Below are 14,632 nucleotides of genomic sequence, written 5' to 3'. Positions count from 1 at the left end.
TTTCAAGCATCTTACCGACTATGATGTGAAAATAAGTGATCTGTTGAGATTCTTGTGAAAGTAGCTCCCAGTCACAGATATGACCTACATATCTTGTGCACATTATGTATTGCATGATGTACTCTTTGAAACACAGCAGTTGCATGACAGTAGATAATAGAAGTCCTGAACCATATGATTAAATTTAATGGATAAAGGCTACAAGGGAGGGAAAGAGTAGTTGAAGCATTTCACATATCCCCAATTGTCTGAAAATTACAGAGAATCAAAATACAGTTAATGTAGATAAGGATTTCTTATTTTTGAAAACCTTTTATTATTTACATATTGCAATATCAGGACACATTTAGTCACTGAAGATAATTGTTTTTATAGTGTTTTTTATGTTATCTTAGTCCTTATTAATTTCTCTTGATGCTTTGTTTCCTTCCAGATACAACTTCTGGGAGATCTTAATTTTTGTAGGCTTTAGAGGACAATAATTATGAAGTTAGACTTGGAATTCTAAGAGGAACATAGAAGGGAGTAGTTACTTTTTAAAAACAAAAAACAAAACAAAAACCCCTGCAACCTCCTAGGAAAAGTATTGTAAGATTTAAGATTAATTATTTTGTAGTGTCCAACTTTGGTATGAAAATAGCTTATACTGATAACATTTTCATTTTATTCTGTATGGTATTTTCTTTGCACAATTTCAAAATTTATAAGTGGCATATTTAAAGTTTCTAGCTTTGTTATCCTGTCAGACTTTTACAAGAATTATATGCATCAGTGTTTAAACAAACCTAAAGGGGGAAGTTTTTTCTGGAGCTATTTAATGAAATAACATTTTAAAGTAATCAAGATACAAAGTGTTTCCCTTAAATTTCAGTTTAAGAATAAGGAATTTGCCTGATTATTTTTTTTCTTGCAGACTTCAAAATTTATTTTTCAATTATGATTAAGCGTGAGTGGTTACAGGATTAAAATAGTTATTTCAGTTAGTGCTAGATTAGATTAGGCTTTAATCTATTAAATTTGGGGTTTAATTCAAAATTGAAGTGTGAAAAAATAGATGAAATTAAATTGGTGAATATGCTTGCTTTGTGGAGTCTTCTATAATTTAATTTATTATGCAGAAAATGAAATTAGGTTTGTGATTAATTTGCAGTAGAAGTAGAAACTACATTATCAAATTAATAGAAACTTAATTACTGGATTTAGCAAATGTATTAACATTTTTGGACAACAATTAGTAGTAGATCATGCCTACATTTCCTTATGTGCTTTGGGCCTGTTCATTCTGAGTCAATGGGGTCTGCATTCTGTTACACTTAGAAGTGACCATGTTTGTATTTATAGTTTTCAACATCTTTTGTATTTACTTGATGTGTGGATATTTACATCTGGTTTCCAAGTCTTCTATGACATGTGTATATTAGTTAAGAATCTATCTAAAGGTAAACTGTGTTCCCTGCAGTTATTCTTAGGTTACTGTTGACAGATAGATATATTTTCAAAAGACATATGCAAATAATGTATTGTGGTTCCATAACCTCTTCTTCCAACAGTTGAGATCTTTCTTTCTTCCTGCAAATACAAAAAGGAGATCAGATACCTCCAGGAGGCTCCAGGGATTGGCCATACCCTTTCCATCCTCATTCTAAAATCTCTATCTACAGCCAAGCAAATGGAGTTCAGCTTGTTTTCCCTCTTATCTGTTACCATCCCAGCTTTTAAAGCCAAGTTTAAGTTCCAATAGTTCCCCGCTCTATAATTTTGCCAGAATTTTTGATGGGATGGTTCTATAAACAGGACCATTTGCCAAGTTCTGTGCCTTCTCTCTCCCAACATAGTACAGTCGGCTAAATAGAGCCAAGGCAAGGAGCTAGCCCGTCTTTGAAGAAATCTCTCCACTGTCATAGAAAGAGAGTATTGTTGCAATTATTCCTGGCGTGGGCGGATGGATGTTGAGCCTGGAACAATCCTATTAAATACGAGCTGATGGTGAATGACATCTCTCACCTTCTGGTTAATAGGAGTAGTAGAACTAGTTCCCCCAGAAAAAAGCTGCTTCTTCTAGTATATATCCCGGTGGGTGCTCCACTATAGGATGTGCGTGTACCTGAACACATGCAGTTGGAAATTTGACTCAGCAGTGTCTGTGGGTCTGTGCCTGGACGCTCTACTACCTTGTGTTCCAAAGCAAGAGTATAAAGGAAGGAGAAGATCTGCTGTTGCTCCAGTTTCTTCTCAGTGCTTGCTGCTCAAGACAGAGTGACTGTGTCCGCTGCTTCCTAGAAGACTTTGCCATTAGTTGGTTTATTTTCTTTTCTCAGTATTTAGTTTCCTTTTCCTTCCACAAGTTTGTGTGTTAGGGGGATTCCTACCCAGGACTGATTCCTTGGCCTTCCTCTTCTGCCAAACTTCTGGGGTATGCTGAAGGTCCCAGGATTCAAATCGTGCTAGACCTGCAACATATTTTTCTCCTGGAGTGATGGGCATTCTAGCTGTTTCCAGTGTCTCAGAGACTCTCATTCCATCCAAGTGCAAAATTTGTATGGGGTTTAAGAGGAAGTCCTTACTCCTTTGATTTGGCATCTAGATTTGATGCCCAGCTTGGAAGAGTAGTGTTGAAGTTGCTTTAATATTTCTCAATCTCTCTCACCTGGTGGGTCGTTGTGGTTTGCCAGAGGAGGGGATGCATATAGGTAATTCTCAAAAGAGAAAGTTAGTTATTGTAGTAATTGGTTTGTTGAGATAATTGTCTGTATAAGTCCATACACTGCACCCACCGTCCCCACTTCTTCACATTAGTTGGTTAAGGATTTTTGAATTACTGGAAAGAACAAAAGTGGGTTCAGGATTACACCCTGATTTATATCTTCGGATTCTGTTATGAGTAATGATAAGATTTTGTCACAGAGATCACAGACTGTGTCTTTCAGAGACCTATGTGACATTTTCCCTTCAGCTTTAGCCACGTGCCCTGAGTGGCAGGGCCGGAGCCTTGGAGCCCCAGCCGCTGCGGGGTCCCCGAGGTGTCAGGTACTGTGGGTGGCAGGGGCCCCGAAGAGCTGAGTTGCCGGCCCCAGAGTCTTCAGCTGCCAAGGGCGGTGGGGGCCCCGGATGTTTGAGCTGTGGGCGGTGGAGGCCCCAGATGTCTGAGCTGTGGGCAGTGTGGGCCCTGGACTCTCAGCTGTTGCAGGTGTTAGACACATCCTCGCCCCCCACCCACCTCCCAGCGGGGCTCGGGTTTTAGTCATCCCCCCCATCAGTCCCATCCCCATTATTTTTAGTAAAAGTCAGACAGGTGGTCACGGGTTTCTGTGAATTTTAGTTTATTGCCCATGACCTGTGTGTGACTTTTACTAAAAATAATTGTGACAAAATCTTAACCTTAGTTATGAGAAAAGAGGCTGTATGGATAAGTCCTTCTTATGGCTGCATGCCGTGGGATTCTGACGTATGTGTAATTGTGGTAACCTGTTGTTTTTATCATAGTAATTATAAAAACAATGTTTGCTCTGATATGTAAATGTGTTGGTGTTATCTATGGGTAATTCCACATTTGTCAGTATTTTCCCAATATTTTCTACACTTTACATTTGACTGTGATTTCTTCATTGCCGTGGTAAATCTTGAACTAATTCAAGGAGCAAGACTTAGCTTTTAGTAGTGGTTGAAATAGATAAATAAAACATTATCTGTCTAAATTAAGCTGTCTGCAAAGCAAAGTACAAAAGTCTTTCACCAGAGTGAAGCGAGTGATATTTCTTCTCCCCTTCTTATGGCTGAAGTTACTTATTTTCTTCTCAGATGGGCTCTGTGTGGAGCCCATGTGACATGAATGAAAAAGATTAATTAATTGAGCTCACTCTCTGTCATTCCTATCTGCTATTGAGAAACAAAGCAAAAAAAATCTAAAATAGGCATTTTCACCAAACTGGAGTAATTCCTATAGTGAAATGAATGACTTGGTGTAAAAATAAATTAACATGGTAGCATATTTCTACCACGTTGGATATTTGCATGTCATTAGAATACTGTAGTTGTAATTTGGGGACATTTTGCTGCACTTCATGGAGTTACAGAAAGAAATAATGCAGTCCTATTGTCACTTTTTTGTAAAGTGATTTACTCATATTGCTCACTAGAGGGTAGACTTGGAATTATAATCAGATATTTTTATTATAATATTTGTAGTTATCAGAGTTGTGCTGCGCATAGTATATAAAAGCAGAACAGGGACTGTCAGTTAACTACAGTAATAGTTCTTAGACTCTAACAGAATTATTCTTCATGTCTCTAACCTGGAAACTGCACGTGTCCTTTATGAGTTTTTCTTATGTTTTGAAAGAAATTGAAATTAATATGTAAGTCTAATATAGGACAGTCTCACACTAAATATTTTGGCGTGAGAATCAGCATTGTTGTGGCTACCAATGGTGCTCTGAAAATTTTTTTAGAGCAGCTGCTGCTATGAAACCAGCAGAGTGTAAAACACCATTATATGTTGATACAAAGAAAATAAATTTCTTTTAAATTAATTTGATTTTTTTTAAATCAGAATAGAAAAAGATAAAGAAATCCTGTCATGATTTAAAAAAAAACTCTCTAAAAGTTAGCAGCATCATAAGGAATTCATTAAATTGATATCATCCGTATGTGTGTGTGTGTGAGAGAGAGAGAGAAGTATGCTGTGTATATAATGTGTGAGTATATAGTGGTTACCCTTTAAAAACCTAAGAGATTTATGGCAACTGTCAGGTTTTTAGGAGGTGATTATTTGTGCATGCATGTATGCATTTCCTTCTCTCTGTCTCTCTCTCGCTCTCTCTCTCACACACACTGAATTGTGGCTAATAGTGTATAGGGCCAGTTTTTTTTATTTTGCATTCAAAAAGTACACCCACAAAAACATGGTGTATTGAGGTTCTGTAAAATTTGTTTGTAGAGGGAGTTACCAGATTTGTGGACAAAATGCATCTTTTTGTGACCCCTGTTTTTGTGGTTGTGGTTGAAAATTTGGCCCCAGTGTGTTTGTAATTATTTCATTGTTAGTGCACTGTAAATGGATGTTCATGGCAGATGTTTGTCTAATATGATCCAATTTCTCTTTCCTCTCAGGTTTTACACTCACAATTATTTTAAGTTATTTCTCTCAAATGCTTAATAGTTATATTGGAGACCTAGAAAATATTTTACATATGTAACAGAATGCACAGTAGTTTGTGTTCTAAACGTACTGTGTCATCTCTGAGATTAACAGATAATTTTCCCTAGCATTCTAGTTGTATTAAGCCATATTGGAGATTTCACATGCAGAAATTGTTCTACTATAAGGGTATGTCTTCACTACCCGCCGATTGGCGGGCAGCGATCGAGCCAGCGGGGATCGATTATCATGTCTAGTCTAGACGCGATAAATCGACCCCCGAGCACTCTCCTGTACTCCAGCGCCGGGAGAGGCATAGGCAGAGTCGAAGGGGGAGCGGCAGCAGTCGACTAACCGCGGTGAAGACACCACAGGAAGTCGATCTAAGTACGTCGACTTCAGCTACATTATTCACATAGCTGAAGTTGCGTAACTTAGATCGATCCCCCCAGAGTAAACCAGGGCTAACTGTGAATCTTGTACAGGCTGTGAGGAAATGTGCAGTGCGTTTCTAACACAGTAAAGCTAAAGAAGACCTTGCTTGTTTTGACAAATTGATCAATGGTAAATATTATGCAATTTTCAGAGTTTAATATGCAGTAACTGGGATTTACACTATTGTCAGTTTCTATCTTGTAAATTCTGTTCTGTTTGGGCTCTTATCCCATGTTCTCCACTGTGGTACCTAAGCACCTACCAATAGTTTGCAGTAGCCATTTTGGTCCCAGGATATGAGAGAGACAAGATAGCAGATAAGGTAATATCTTGTATTGAACCAACTTCTGTTGGTACAAGGCACAAGCTTTCGAGGTACACAGAACTCTTCTTCAGTTCTGGGGAAAGAAAAAGACTGAGGTAAATACAAGCTGGGACAGATTGTTAAGCATAATACAGAGGTGTTAACAGACCTCTCTTCCTTTAATAGTCCCTATGTGCTAACTACTTAGGCTAAACAATCGCCACTTTGCATTTAGCGGTGATGCTCGGAGTACTTTTCCCAGACCTGAAGAAGATCTCTGTGTGGCTCGAAATTTTGTGTCTCTCACCAACAGAAGTTTGTCCAATAAAAGATACTACCTCACCCATGTTGTCTGTCTCCTATCCTGGGATTGACATGGCTACAATTACACAGGCCAGATAAGGAGTGATCACTTTGTGAAAGTTGTTCGCACCTGGGTGATAGGGTGTTTTTGTCTTTTATCATTTTTGTGTGTGAGTTCATTAAAGAGTTTAGTATTTGTCTGGTTTCACCCACATAGTTGTTGTTGGGGCAGTGGATGAAGTACATTCACCACATGTTGTGATAAGCACATGTAGGACCCATGGATCTTGAAAGCTGTGTTGTGTGTGATATGTCTGCAGGTTCTGCATCTCTTGTTCTGGCAGGGTCTAGTGCCCCTTTGACTTGATGTATCCTGGTCTGTGGGGAGCTTGCTTCTGATGATGCGGTTGTGGGGTTGTTTGAAGGTTGGTGTTAACACACTACATTTGCCTGCTACTCTTAAATGCATATTTTCAAATCCCTTATGCATAACGGCTGACCCTCAATTGCCCACTTCATTTTTAGTGACCGCTTATAACGTGTTACCTCTTATGCTTAACAATCTGTTCTGACTTGTATTTAGCTCAGACAAGGTTGATGAGGCAATATCTTTTATTGGACCAGCTTCTTTTTGGTGAGAGAAACTTGAGCTTTTTTGTATTTAGCTTGGACATTCTGATTCCCTTCCCCAGACCTGAAGAAGAGCTCTGTGTAGCACAAAAGCTTGTACCTTCCACCAACAGAAGTTGGTCCAATAAAAAATGTTACCTCCCCTACCTTATGTCTCACTTACCAGTAATGCATGTGGCGCGTGGTTCTGTCTTTCTTCCTCTCTGCAGGGGGAAAATTCTGTGTGGATTTAAACTATTTTTATTTTCACTTTAATTTTTTAAAGATATTTTTATTTAAGCTGTGCTGTGTGTTCTTATTAGTGAGAGCAAAGTCGAGATGAGTGCGTTGCACTCAGAACAGGAAGTGCTAGGATTTATGGTGGTTCTTAGATCTTGCAGGATTTTGTTCTACAGTCTCAGACCAACTCTCGATAAAGCATTATCTCCTGCACAACCACACTTTATCCTTGTAGTAGATGGTTCCAGTTGTTGACCCCAGTTCTCATCCTGGAGCTGTGGGCAACTGTTCAGATGTCCCGGCACAGATTATTAAGTATCTTGAAGATATGGATGGAGATCTTGAATTTGATATGATATTCAGTGGAGTGCTACTATAGCAAGCAGAGGACAAGTTTGATATTCTAGCTGTAACCTGAGTTGTTAAGAAGAGCTGCTTTGTTTTGTACTAACTGGAGTTTCCTGAGCATTGATTGTGCCCAAGTAGACTGTATTGTGGTAATCCAATCAGGATGTAACAAAGGCATGTACTATTGAGGCCACGTCCCACTTAGGATGGAACACTTATCTAGCCAGCCATAGGTAGCAGAATGCATTATTTGCATATGTGAGAGTATAACATCAGTGAGAATCCAAAACCATTCCCAAATTGCAGAGTCATTTGACTAATTGTGGGATATGTATCTTCAACTAGAGGAGACAGCATGTAGCTGCAAATTCTCTTTAAACTGGAACAATCTGTCTGCTGTTTGGATTCAGCTTCAACCAGCTATTCATGCTTGGTCTGATCTTGGACAAACAGTAGGCTAGCTTGGAGACGCTGGAGTTGTGAAGGATGAACAGAGCTGTTTGTTTGCATGTTGTTGGCATTTCTATTCAGGATGTCTTATCCATTCTCCTAGTTGTTTCATACAAATATTGAACACTGAAAAGAGTAAAAAGAAATGTATTTTTCTGTTCTGAGCTGTAAGAAATAAAAATAATTGTTTTGAATAGCAGACAGCAATTTTACTACTTTGTTTTGGAATTACTTCTGACTTTCGAGATTACTCCCCAGTTGGTGCTCTTTTATCTCATTTTTTAAAAAAGGTATCTATACCCAGATACAGAATAAAATAGAGCTAAGATCTCTTTTGTACTATCTAATACCACTTAATTTCATTTTAAGTCAAAAGGAAGCTCACATTAGTAGATTGGAAAATAAGCTTCAGCCATTCTTCCTTTGCTGTATGATTTGATCTAATCCAGCCTACTCCATACCACACGCATTCCATGATATCTGAATTGGTGAACTACATAAAACCAAATAAAGACGGTTAATCATGTATAGTTACAGTATTCAGAGGTTTCACAGTGTTATTTCTAATGTCCCCATGACCATGAAGCAGTAAGGTATTGGGAGAATCTATATAGGCAAAAGAGCTGGGAAAACAAATGGATTTGTCTAGAGCTTTGTGCAGGAGAAGGAAGCAACAGAGAGCCTGGTGGATTAAGTCATCTAGTGTACAGTTTATTACAAATTGGTTGTAATTATCAGATTCCAAAATCAAACTTCATACAGAGATGAAATACCCAACAGAACCTGTGCAACTAAATGTAGCAAACCTGTATGCACCATGGAATTATTTTTGTTTGTACTGCTGTAGCGCTTAGATTCCTAGCCCAGTAGTGCTATGTACTCTACTCATATGTAACAAAGATGGTCTGATCCCTTTCACGAGTAGTTTCATCTCCCATTCTGTGTCCTCAAAATTAATCTGAACATATTAGCTTTTTTCTTTTTGTGTTTGGTATTCATCATTTGCTTTTAGTAACCACTCACATGTTTTATACACTGACTTTCTTGGTTAGTCTCTAAGGTGCCACAAGTACTCCTTTTCTTTTCTTGGTAATGTTTTTTGTGTTCAAAATGCTAATTGTAGTAGTTACTTTTCCAGTGTATGTAATAACCATTTTTAGCATTTTCCTCCATATTACCACTATAGATCTATTTTAATGCATAATGGTGTGCTGTACATGGTGCACCTAAAAATGTTTTGCTTGAGGGCACAAAGATGAAAGAACAACTTTTAAAATGCCAACTTCAAATATCTGATAGTTAAATATACCATACGGCATTCAGAATGATACATTTTTTAAAAAAATTTCTTTTATTAGACTTTGACTTCAGTGTACCAGGCTCCATGAAACTTCACAATCTTATTTCTAAACTGAAGAAGTGGATCAAAATCCTAGAGGCGAAAACTAAGCAGCTTCCAAAGTTCTTCCTCATAGAGGAGAAGTGTCGTTTTCTAAGTAATTTCTCAGCTCAAACTGCAGAAGTGGAGATTCCTGGAGAGTTCCTTATGCCAAAGCCAACACATTATTACATCAAAATTGCAAGGTAAACTACCACTGGGTAAAAGGTAGATGTAACTGAAAAAGTAAAGGTTTAAAAAAACAAATCCCCTTCCCCCACTTCTTGTGATGCAGTATCAATCCCAGTTACAGAAATGCACTTTATTTGTGTCTCTGTATTGAAATGACTTAATGGAATATCTAATGGCATGTTACATTCTTATGTCTTAACATAATACAGTTCTAATTTTAGATTCATATGGTAGTTTTACAGGGTCTTACTGGGAAATTAGGGAGGAGGAGAATATTTTTAAGCTCATTGTAATCTCCTTTACATTAGTGTAAATCCAGAGTATTTCTGCTAACTACTAGAGTCAGTAGAGGTATTCTGGTTTTTCATCAGTGTTGTGGTTATCAGAATCTGGTCAAGAGAATAGCTTGAATTAAAAGCTTCATTCTTAAATGTAGAAAAGACAAAGACGAAAACTTTCTTCATAACCATGTTCTTTTTTTGTTTAAACAGAATACAAATCTTTGCTGAGCTCTAAGTAGAAGTGTAGCTTATAATAAGGTTGTATCTCATTTTAAAGAAGTCACAGTTGAGCGTTGGTTTTGCAGAAGTTCAGGAGCTAACAAGGTGTTTCTTTGTACCTCTAAATACGACATTTCTATTTTATTTTATTTTTTAAAAAGTCTTGCTTTGATCTCAGAGGACAGAAATAAAGCTTTAGGCTTTGAAAGCTCAGGTGCTTTTATCTGTTCCTTTTCTTGATAGATTTATGCCCAGAGTGGAGATAGTACAGAAGCACAACACTGCAGCCAGAAGACTCTATATCCGAGGCCATAATGGAAAGATTTACCCATACCTAGTAATGAATGATGCTTGCCTGACAGAATCTCGCAGAGAAGAGCGAGTATTACAGCTCCTTCGCCTTTTGAACCCCTGCTTAGAGAAAAGAAAAGAAACCACAAAGAGGCATTTATTTTTCACAGGTACAGTAAGAGCAGGTTTTAGATAATTCTTTGTGTCTAAGAAAATCATGTTCCTTAAAGTGATGTAAGAAGATCTAATTATTTAAACTAAAATTTGAAATATGTGTGACATCAAATTAAATTGATGTAAATTCTGCCTCTATCCTGGTGATCACAGAGGCTTCCCAGGCACTGTGACTCCACTGTCCGAGGGGAAAGGGGAATGTGCGGTATTTCGGGACATTTTTAGAAGAGGTTACAAATACTGTGTGGAGCGAAGTCATCTGTGAATGATTGGCCATACCTCTGCACTATGTCCCAAAGGATCCATTGCTGCGGCAATATGCAGATCCACCTGATGACATTTACCGGTCAGTTTTATTTTAAATTAGTGATGTGTGAATACCAGACTACCCCCACCCACTTCTAGATAATCCAAAAGCAATGGGAAGGTGTTAAGCACCTGGAAGACAACCACTCATATAAAACTTTGAATTTGGTATCATTTCCATATTCTACCTATGAGGCCATTACTCATTAATTCTTAGGTTTAAAATAAAAGGCTTCATCGGCACTGCATAACGTTTACTGCTAAACAATTACTAAACTAATGTGAGTTCAGTAATTCAGATATCTTTAATATAGACCTCTTTGTGTGCATATATTTATGCATGATTTTGGTCTTGAAAGAGCTAACTTGGAGGCTGTCTCCATGCTCACACTACAGCCTGGCAATGTTTGGGAACAACAGTGAACAAAACAGTAGCTGTCTTGCCTCTGTTTCCTCAGTTAGACCTCTCCCTCACACTGTAATTTTTTATATTAATTGCAAAAATCTTCATTCATGCAGTATCTTTATGCATGCAATATTAAAGTTCAGAGACAAAGTGGGTGTGGTAATATCTTTTATTGGACAACTACAACAACACTGCATATAGTAAGGTTGAAAGTTAAGTATGTAAAAGACAGGAACTGACAGTTAAGATGGAAGGTACTGTCAATTCTTCCCCTGTGTACGTGCATTTTGATTATTTTGTGTCTTGATAATAAATAATACAGTTGTCATGGTGAAGTTGTGAAACACTCCTTACTGAGAGTATTTGATTCTTCACAGTACACTTGGTCTGCCTGTGACTTGAACACTAATACAAATATAATGTCTTTGTTCAATTAAATTGTTGGCAAGTTCCAGCTGCCAGCCAACTAATACATTATATAGTAATATAAATACCCATCATCTTGGACGATTGTGAAGCACTTAGAAGTTCTGTATACAACACCACTGTAATGCAATCAGAGGTGGAGGGCAGAAACCAACTGTCTCACAATTGAGGGTAAGGGAAATTTGTAGTCAAGGACAGTGGGGCAGACTTGCTGTTTTAGCGTGGGTCCTCGAGTTTTTTGAGCCAGATTTTTGTGTCAGTCTCTCTCTTTGCACCCACAGTTGCTGTTATGTACTTGATACAGATGCAATCATGAACTTAGATGACTGACTGACATAAATTACAACTGCTAATAATTACAAGTGCAAAAAAGACCTAGCTTCAAAAATGTGACCCTTAATGTCCACACAGAGAAGAATCCCACTCAAAATTCCCAGCCAAAGGAATTCTTATCAAAAAGGCATAATATATGTGTGTGTGTGTGTGTGTGTCTATAGATAGATAGATAGCTCGCTCGATCATTGTATGGACATATGTAGGAAATATGCATTCTCCAAACCATTGATATAACCTATCACAGAACAGGCAAAATAACTTGTGCAGTGTCTTAACTTCTTAGGGGGTTATTTAGTTCATATATGTGGGAAGACAACTGTATGTCATGCTCAGTACTAATGACAATTAAAAAGACAGGATAAACCCCTTGAAAGATATATTTAATGGATACAGAAGCTGACTCTTAAATGTAGCATATATAATAACATAAATGCTATGGTGGATATGCAAAGAACCTAATTTTAAACTACAATCTCTTTTTTAAAAAAATAAATAAAAAATCAAAATCAGTACATCCTCTTGTTGTGTTATTACACATTTTTGTCAGCGCCTACAAGTGAAGAAGGCTAAGTTTCTCCTCCGAGGGTTAAATGGAAGCAAAACAGAAGACCCAGCTCATTACTGACAATTCTGCATGTAACACAAATTATATTGGGTGTTTTTTTTCAAGTTACTGAAGAAACCACATTGAACTGTTGAAATAAGGATTTGGGGATGAGGGGGGAAAACTCGTTGTTACAAGTAAGCTGAGATCAATTATTTCAACACTTTCATTGCTTGCAATGAAACAATCTACCTGGTGACCAAAAGATCAAGATTGCCAAACAAACTAAATAATATCATCCATGTAAAACTAGCTACAAAAGAGCTCTAGTCTGATTCTTTCTTAAAAGAAGTGCAGAATGCAAATAGCAGACATGAGTGTTGCGTGTGTTTAGAAAAAACTAGTTAGGCTCAGTTCTGCAAAGCATCCAACTGGACTGTAGGCAAAATTTCAAAAGTATCTATGTCTCTAGGCTCCTAAATCACTTAGGTGCTTTTGAAAATGTTAACTATTTATACTTAGTTGAAGAGAGACACAATCTTATCATGTGAAGGTCTGTTCTTCACAGATTTTTGCAATGTTCTTTCTCTCCAGTTGTGGGTTCACCTCAATGTTCTATTAAATTTTTTTGTTGTTCTTTAGAGGTTTTTTTTATATATGTATTGGAGTGAGACCAGAATGATTTAATCAGATACTGAAAACGTGTGTTCGCAGTAGGTAGATTAGTATCTGAAACAAAAATTCTCCTCTTTTCTACAAATAAGAGACCCAGGATGAACTGTGAATCACTAGATTTTTACTAACATGGTTTAGCTGTAGGAAATTCAACCATCCCTTTCAGTGTGATACAGAAATGTTTTTCCCACTCAGAAATTCCTTTGCATGGTATGACATGGAGTGAAAAAGAAAATGCCTCTCTTTTATTAAGCTTTTTTTTTTTTGTTTAACCAAGTAGTTGAATGTGCTATGAGGAATAAAAATCTCCACTTGACATACTTCAGTTGATTATCACAGCAATGTTTAAGGGCTGATATCTGCATGCTGATTCTCCCATTTCTTAGTGTTTTGATTATGTATTAACAATTTTCTTCCTGTCTTTTTTTTTTTTTCCTGTTCCAAAATTTATTTCTAGTCCCCCGTGTTGTAGCAGTCTCTCCACAGATGCGCTTGGTTGAAGACAATCCCTCTTCTCTCTCCCTGGTGGAGATCTATAAGCAACGCTGTGCCAAGAAAGGCATTGAGCATGACAACCCTATTTCTCGTTACTATGACAGATTGGCAACAGTCCAAGCACGAGGGACACAAGCCAGCCATCAGGTATTGAATCTTTGTTTACTATTATTCAAACTCACTTCTTAGGGGCTTTGTGACATTATACTTTGCTTTCCTTTCTCGTGTTTGCTACATACATTGTATGTGTGGTGGTGGTGGTGGTGTTTTTTTACCTGATATCTCATTAGTCCCATTATCTCATCAGTATTCTGAAGAATCTCAGGAAACTTACGCCCTCAAAAAAGCCTCACTACCTAGTCTACTTTATTAACTACATAAGTGTAATTCTAACTAGTGTAGAGAAAAACATGGTGTTTATATTATTTTCTAGTCCGATGTCTAGTACTTCTGAAAGGTGTCAGTTGAGAGCATCAGAAGCAGAACTCCTGGCGCCACAAAAACAGATACAGTATTGGTAGATGTGGTGTAAGCTTCCCCATGCTGGTTTGCTATGGTATCTGAGTCAGGTTTATCTTTTTGCATGAGGCTGCAAACATGTCATTCATGAGGCCAGGTTTTGGAAAGTGGACGTCTCTTCACTAAAAGCTGAACTGAGCCCATGGATTTATTTCACCAAAGTCAGATACAAAGTATAGTCAGTCACCACTAACTTGAACCTAATTCATATTTGTGCCCTGCTGAGTACAGGGCTCCATATCCTATTGTAACTCCCAAGAGCCATCCAGTGCTGATAAAATAAGGTTATTAAGGGTTTTCCTTTTTTATATAAATATATATGTCTTTCACCATGCCAGTCCAGTTTCAGATTAGTTGTGGAAATACACAATATGTTTATCTGTTGAATGTGTTGTTGCAAGAAAGTCTTTCAGCCTTTCTGTGTTACAAAACAAAATGATGTGTTACGTAACATCTGTTTCTGTTTTGAGGCTGATTCCTTCAGGTTATCAAACTTCATCGTGAACAGTCATTTAATTGAAGCCAGTATGATGATTATTCTCTTTTGAATGTAATGGAACAGAT

At 37.5% G+C, this 14,632-nt stretch overlaps 1 protein-coding gene across 6 annotated transcripts in view; it reads left to right on the top strand.

The window, feature by feature from the left end:
• TRRAP (transformation/transcription domain associated protein) overlaps positions 1–14,632 on the top strand; it is a 154,257-nt gene that overhangs the window by 124,817 nt on the left and 14,808 nt on the right. For all 6 annotated transcript variants that reach the window (XM_077829206.1, XM_077829205.1, XM_077829202.1 and 3 more), the window contains 3 exons: positions 9,185–9,410; positions 10,140–10,357; positions 13,512–13,696. In XM_077829206.1, coding sequence (XP_077685332.1) covers positions 9,185–9,410; positions 10,140–10,357; positions 13,512–13,696 — 629 coding nt within the window. The remainder of the gene's footprint in view (positions 1–9,184; positions 9,411–10,139; positions 10,358–13,511; positions 13,697–14,632) is intronic.

The sequence above is a fragment of the Eretmochelys imbricata genome, chromosome 10 (genome assembly GCF_965152235.1).
Source record: "Eretmochelys imbricata isolate rEreImb1 chromosome 10, rEreImb1.hap1, whole genome shotgun sequence".
Taxonomy (NCBI): Eukaryota; Metazoa; Chordata; order Testudines; family Cheloniidae; genus Eretmochelys; species Eretmochelys imbricata.
The sequence above is the reverse complement of the archived record's forward strand: the minus strand, read 5'-3'. Positions and strand labels throughout refer to the sequence as shown.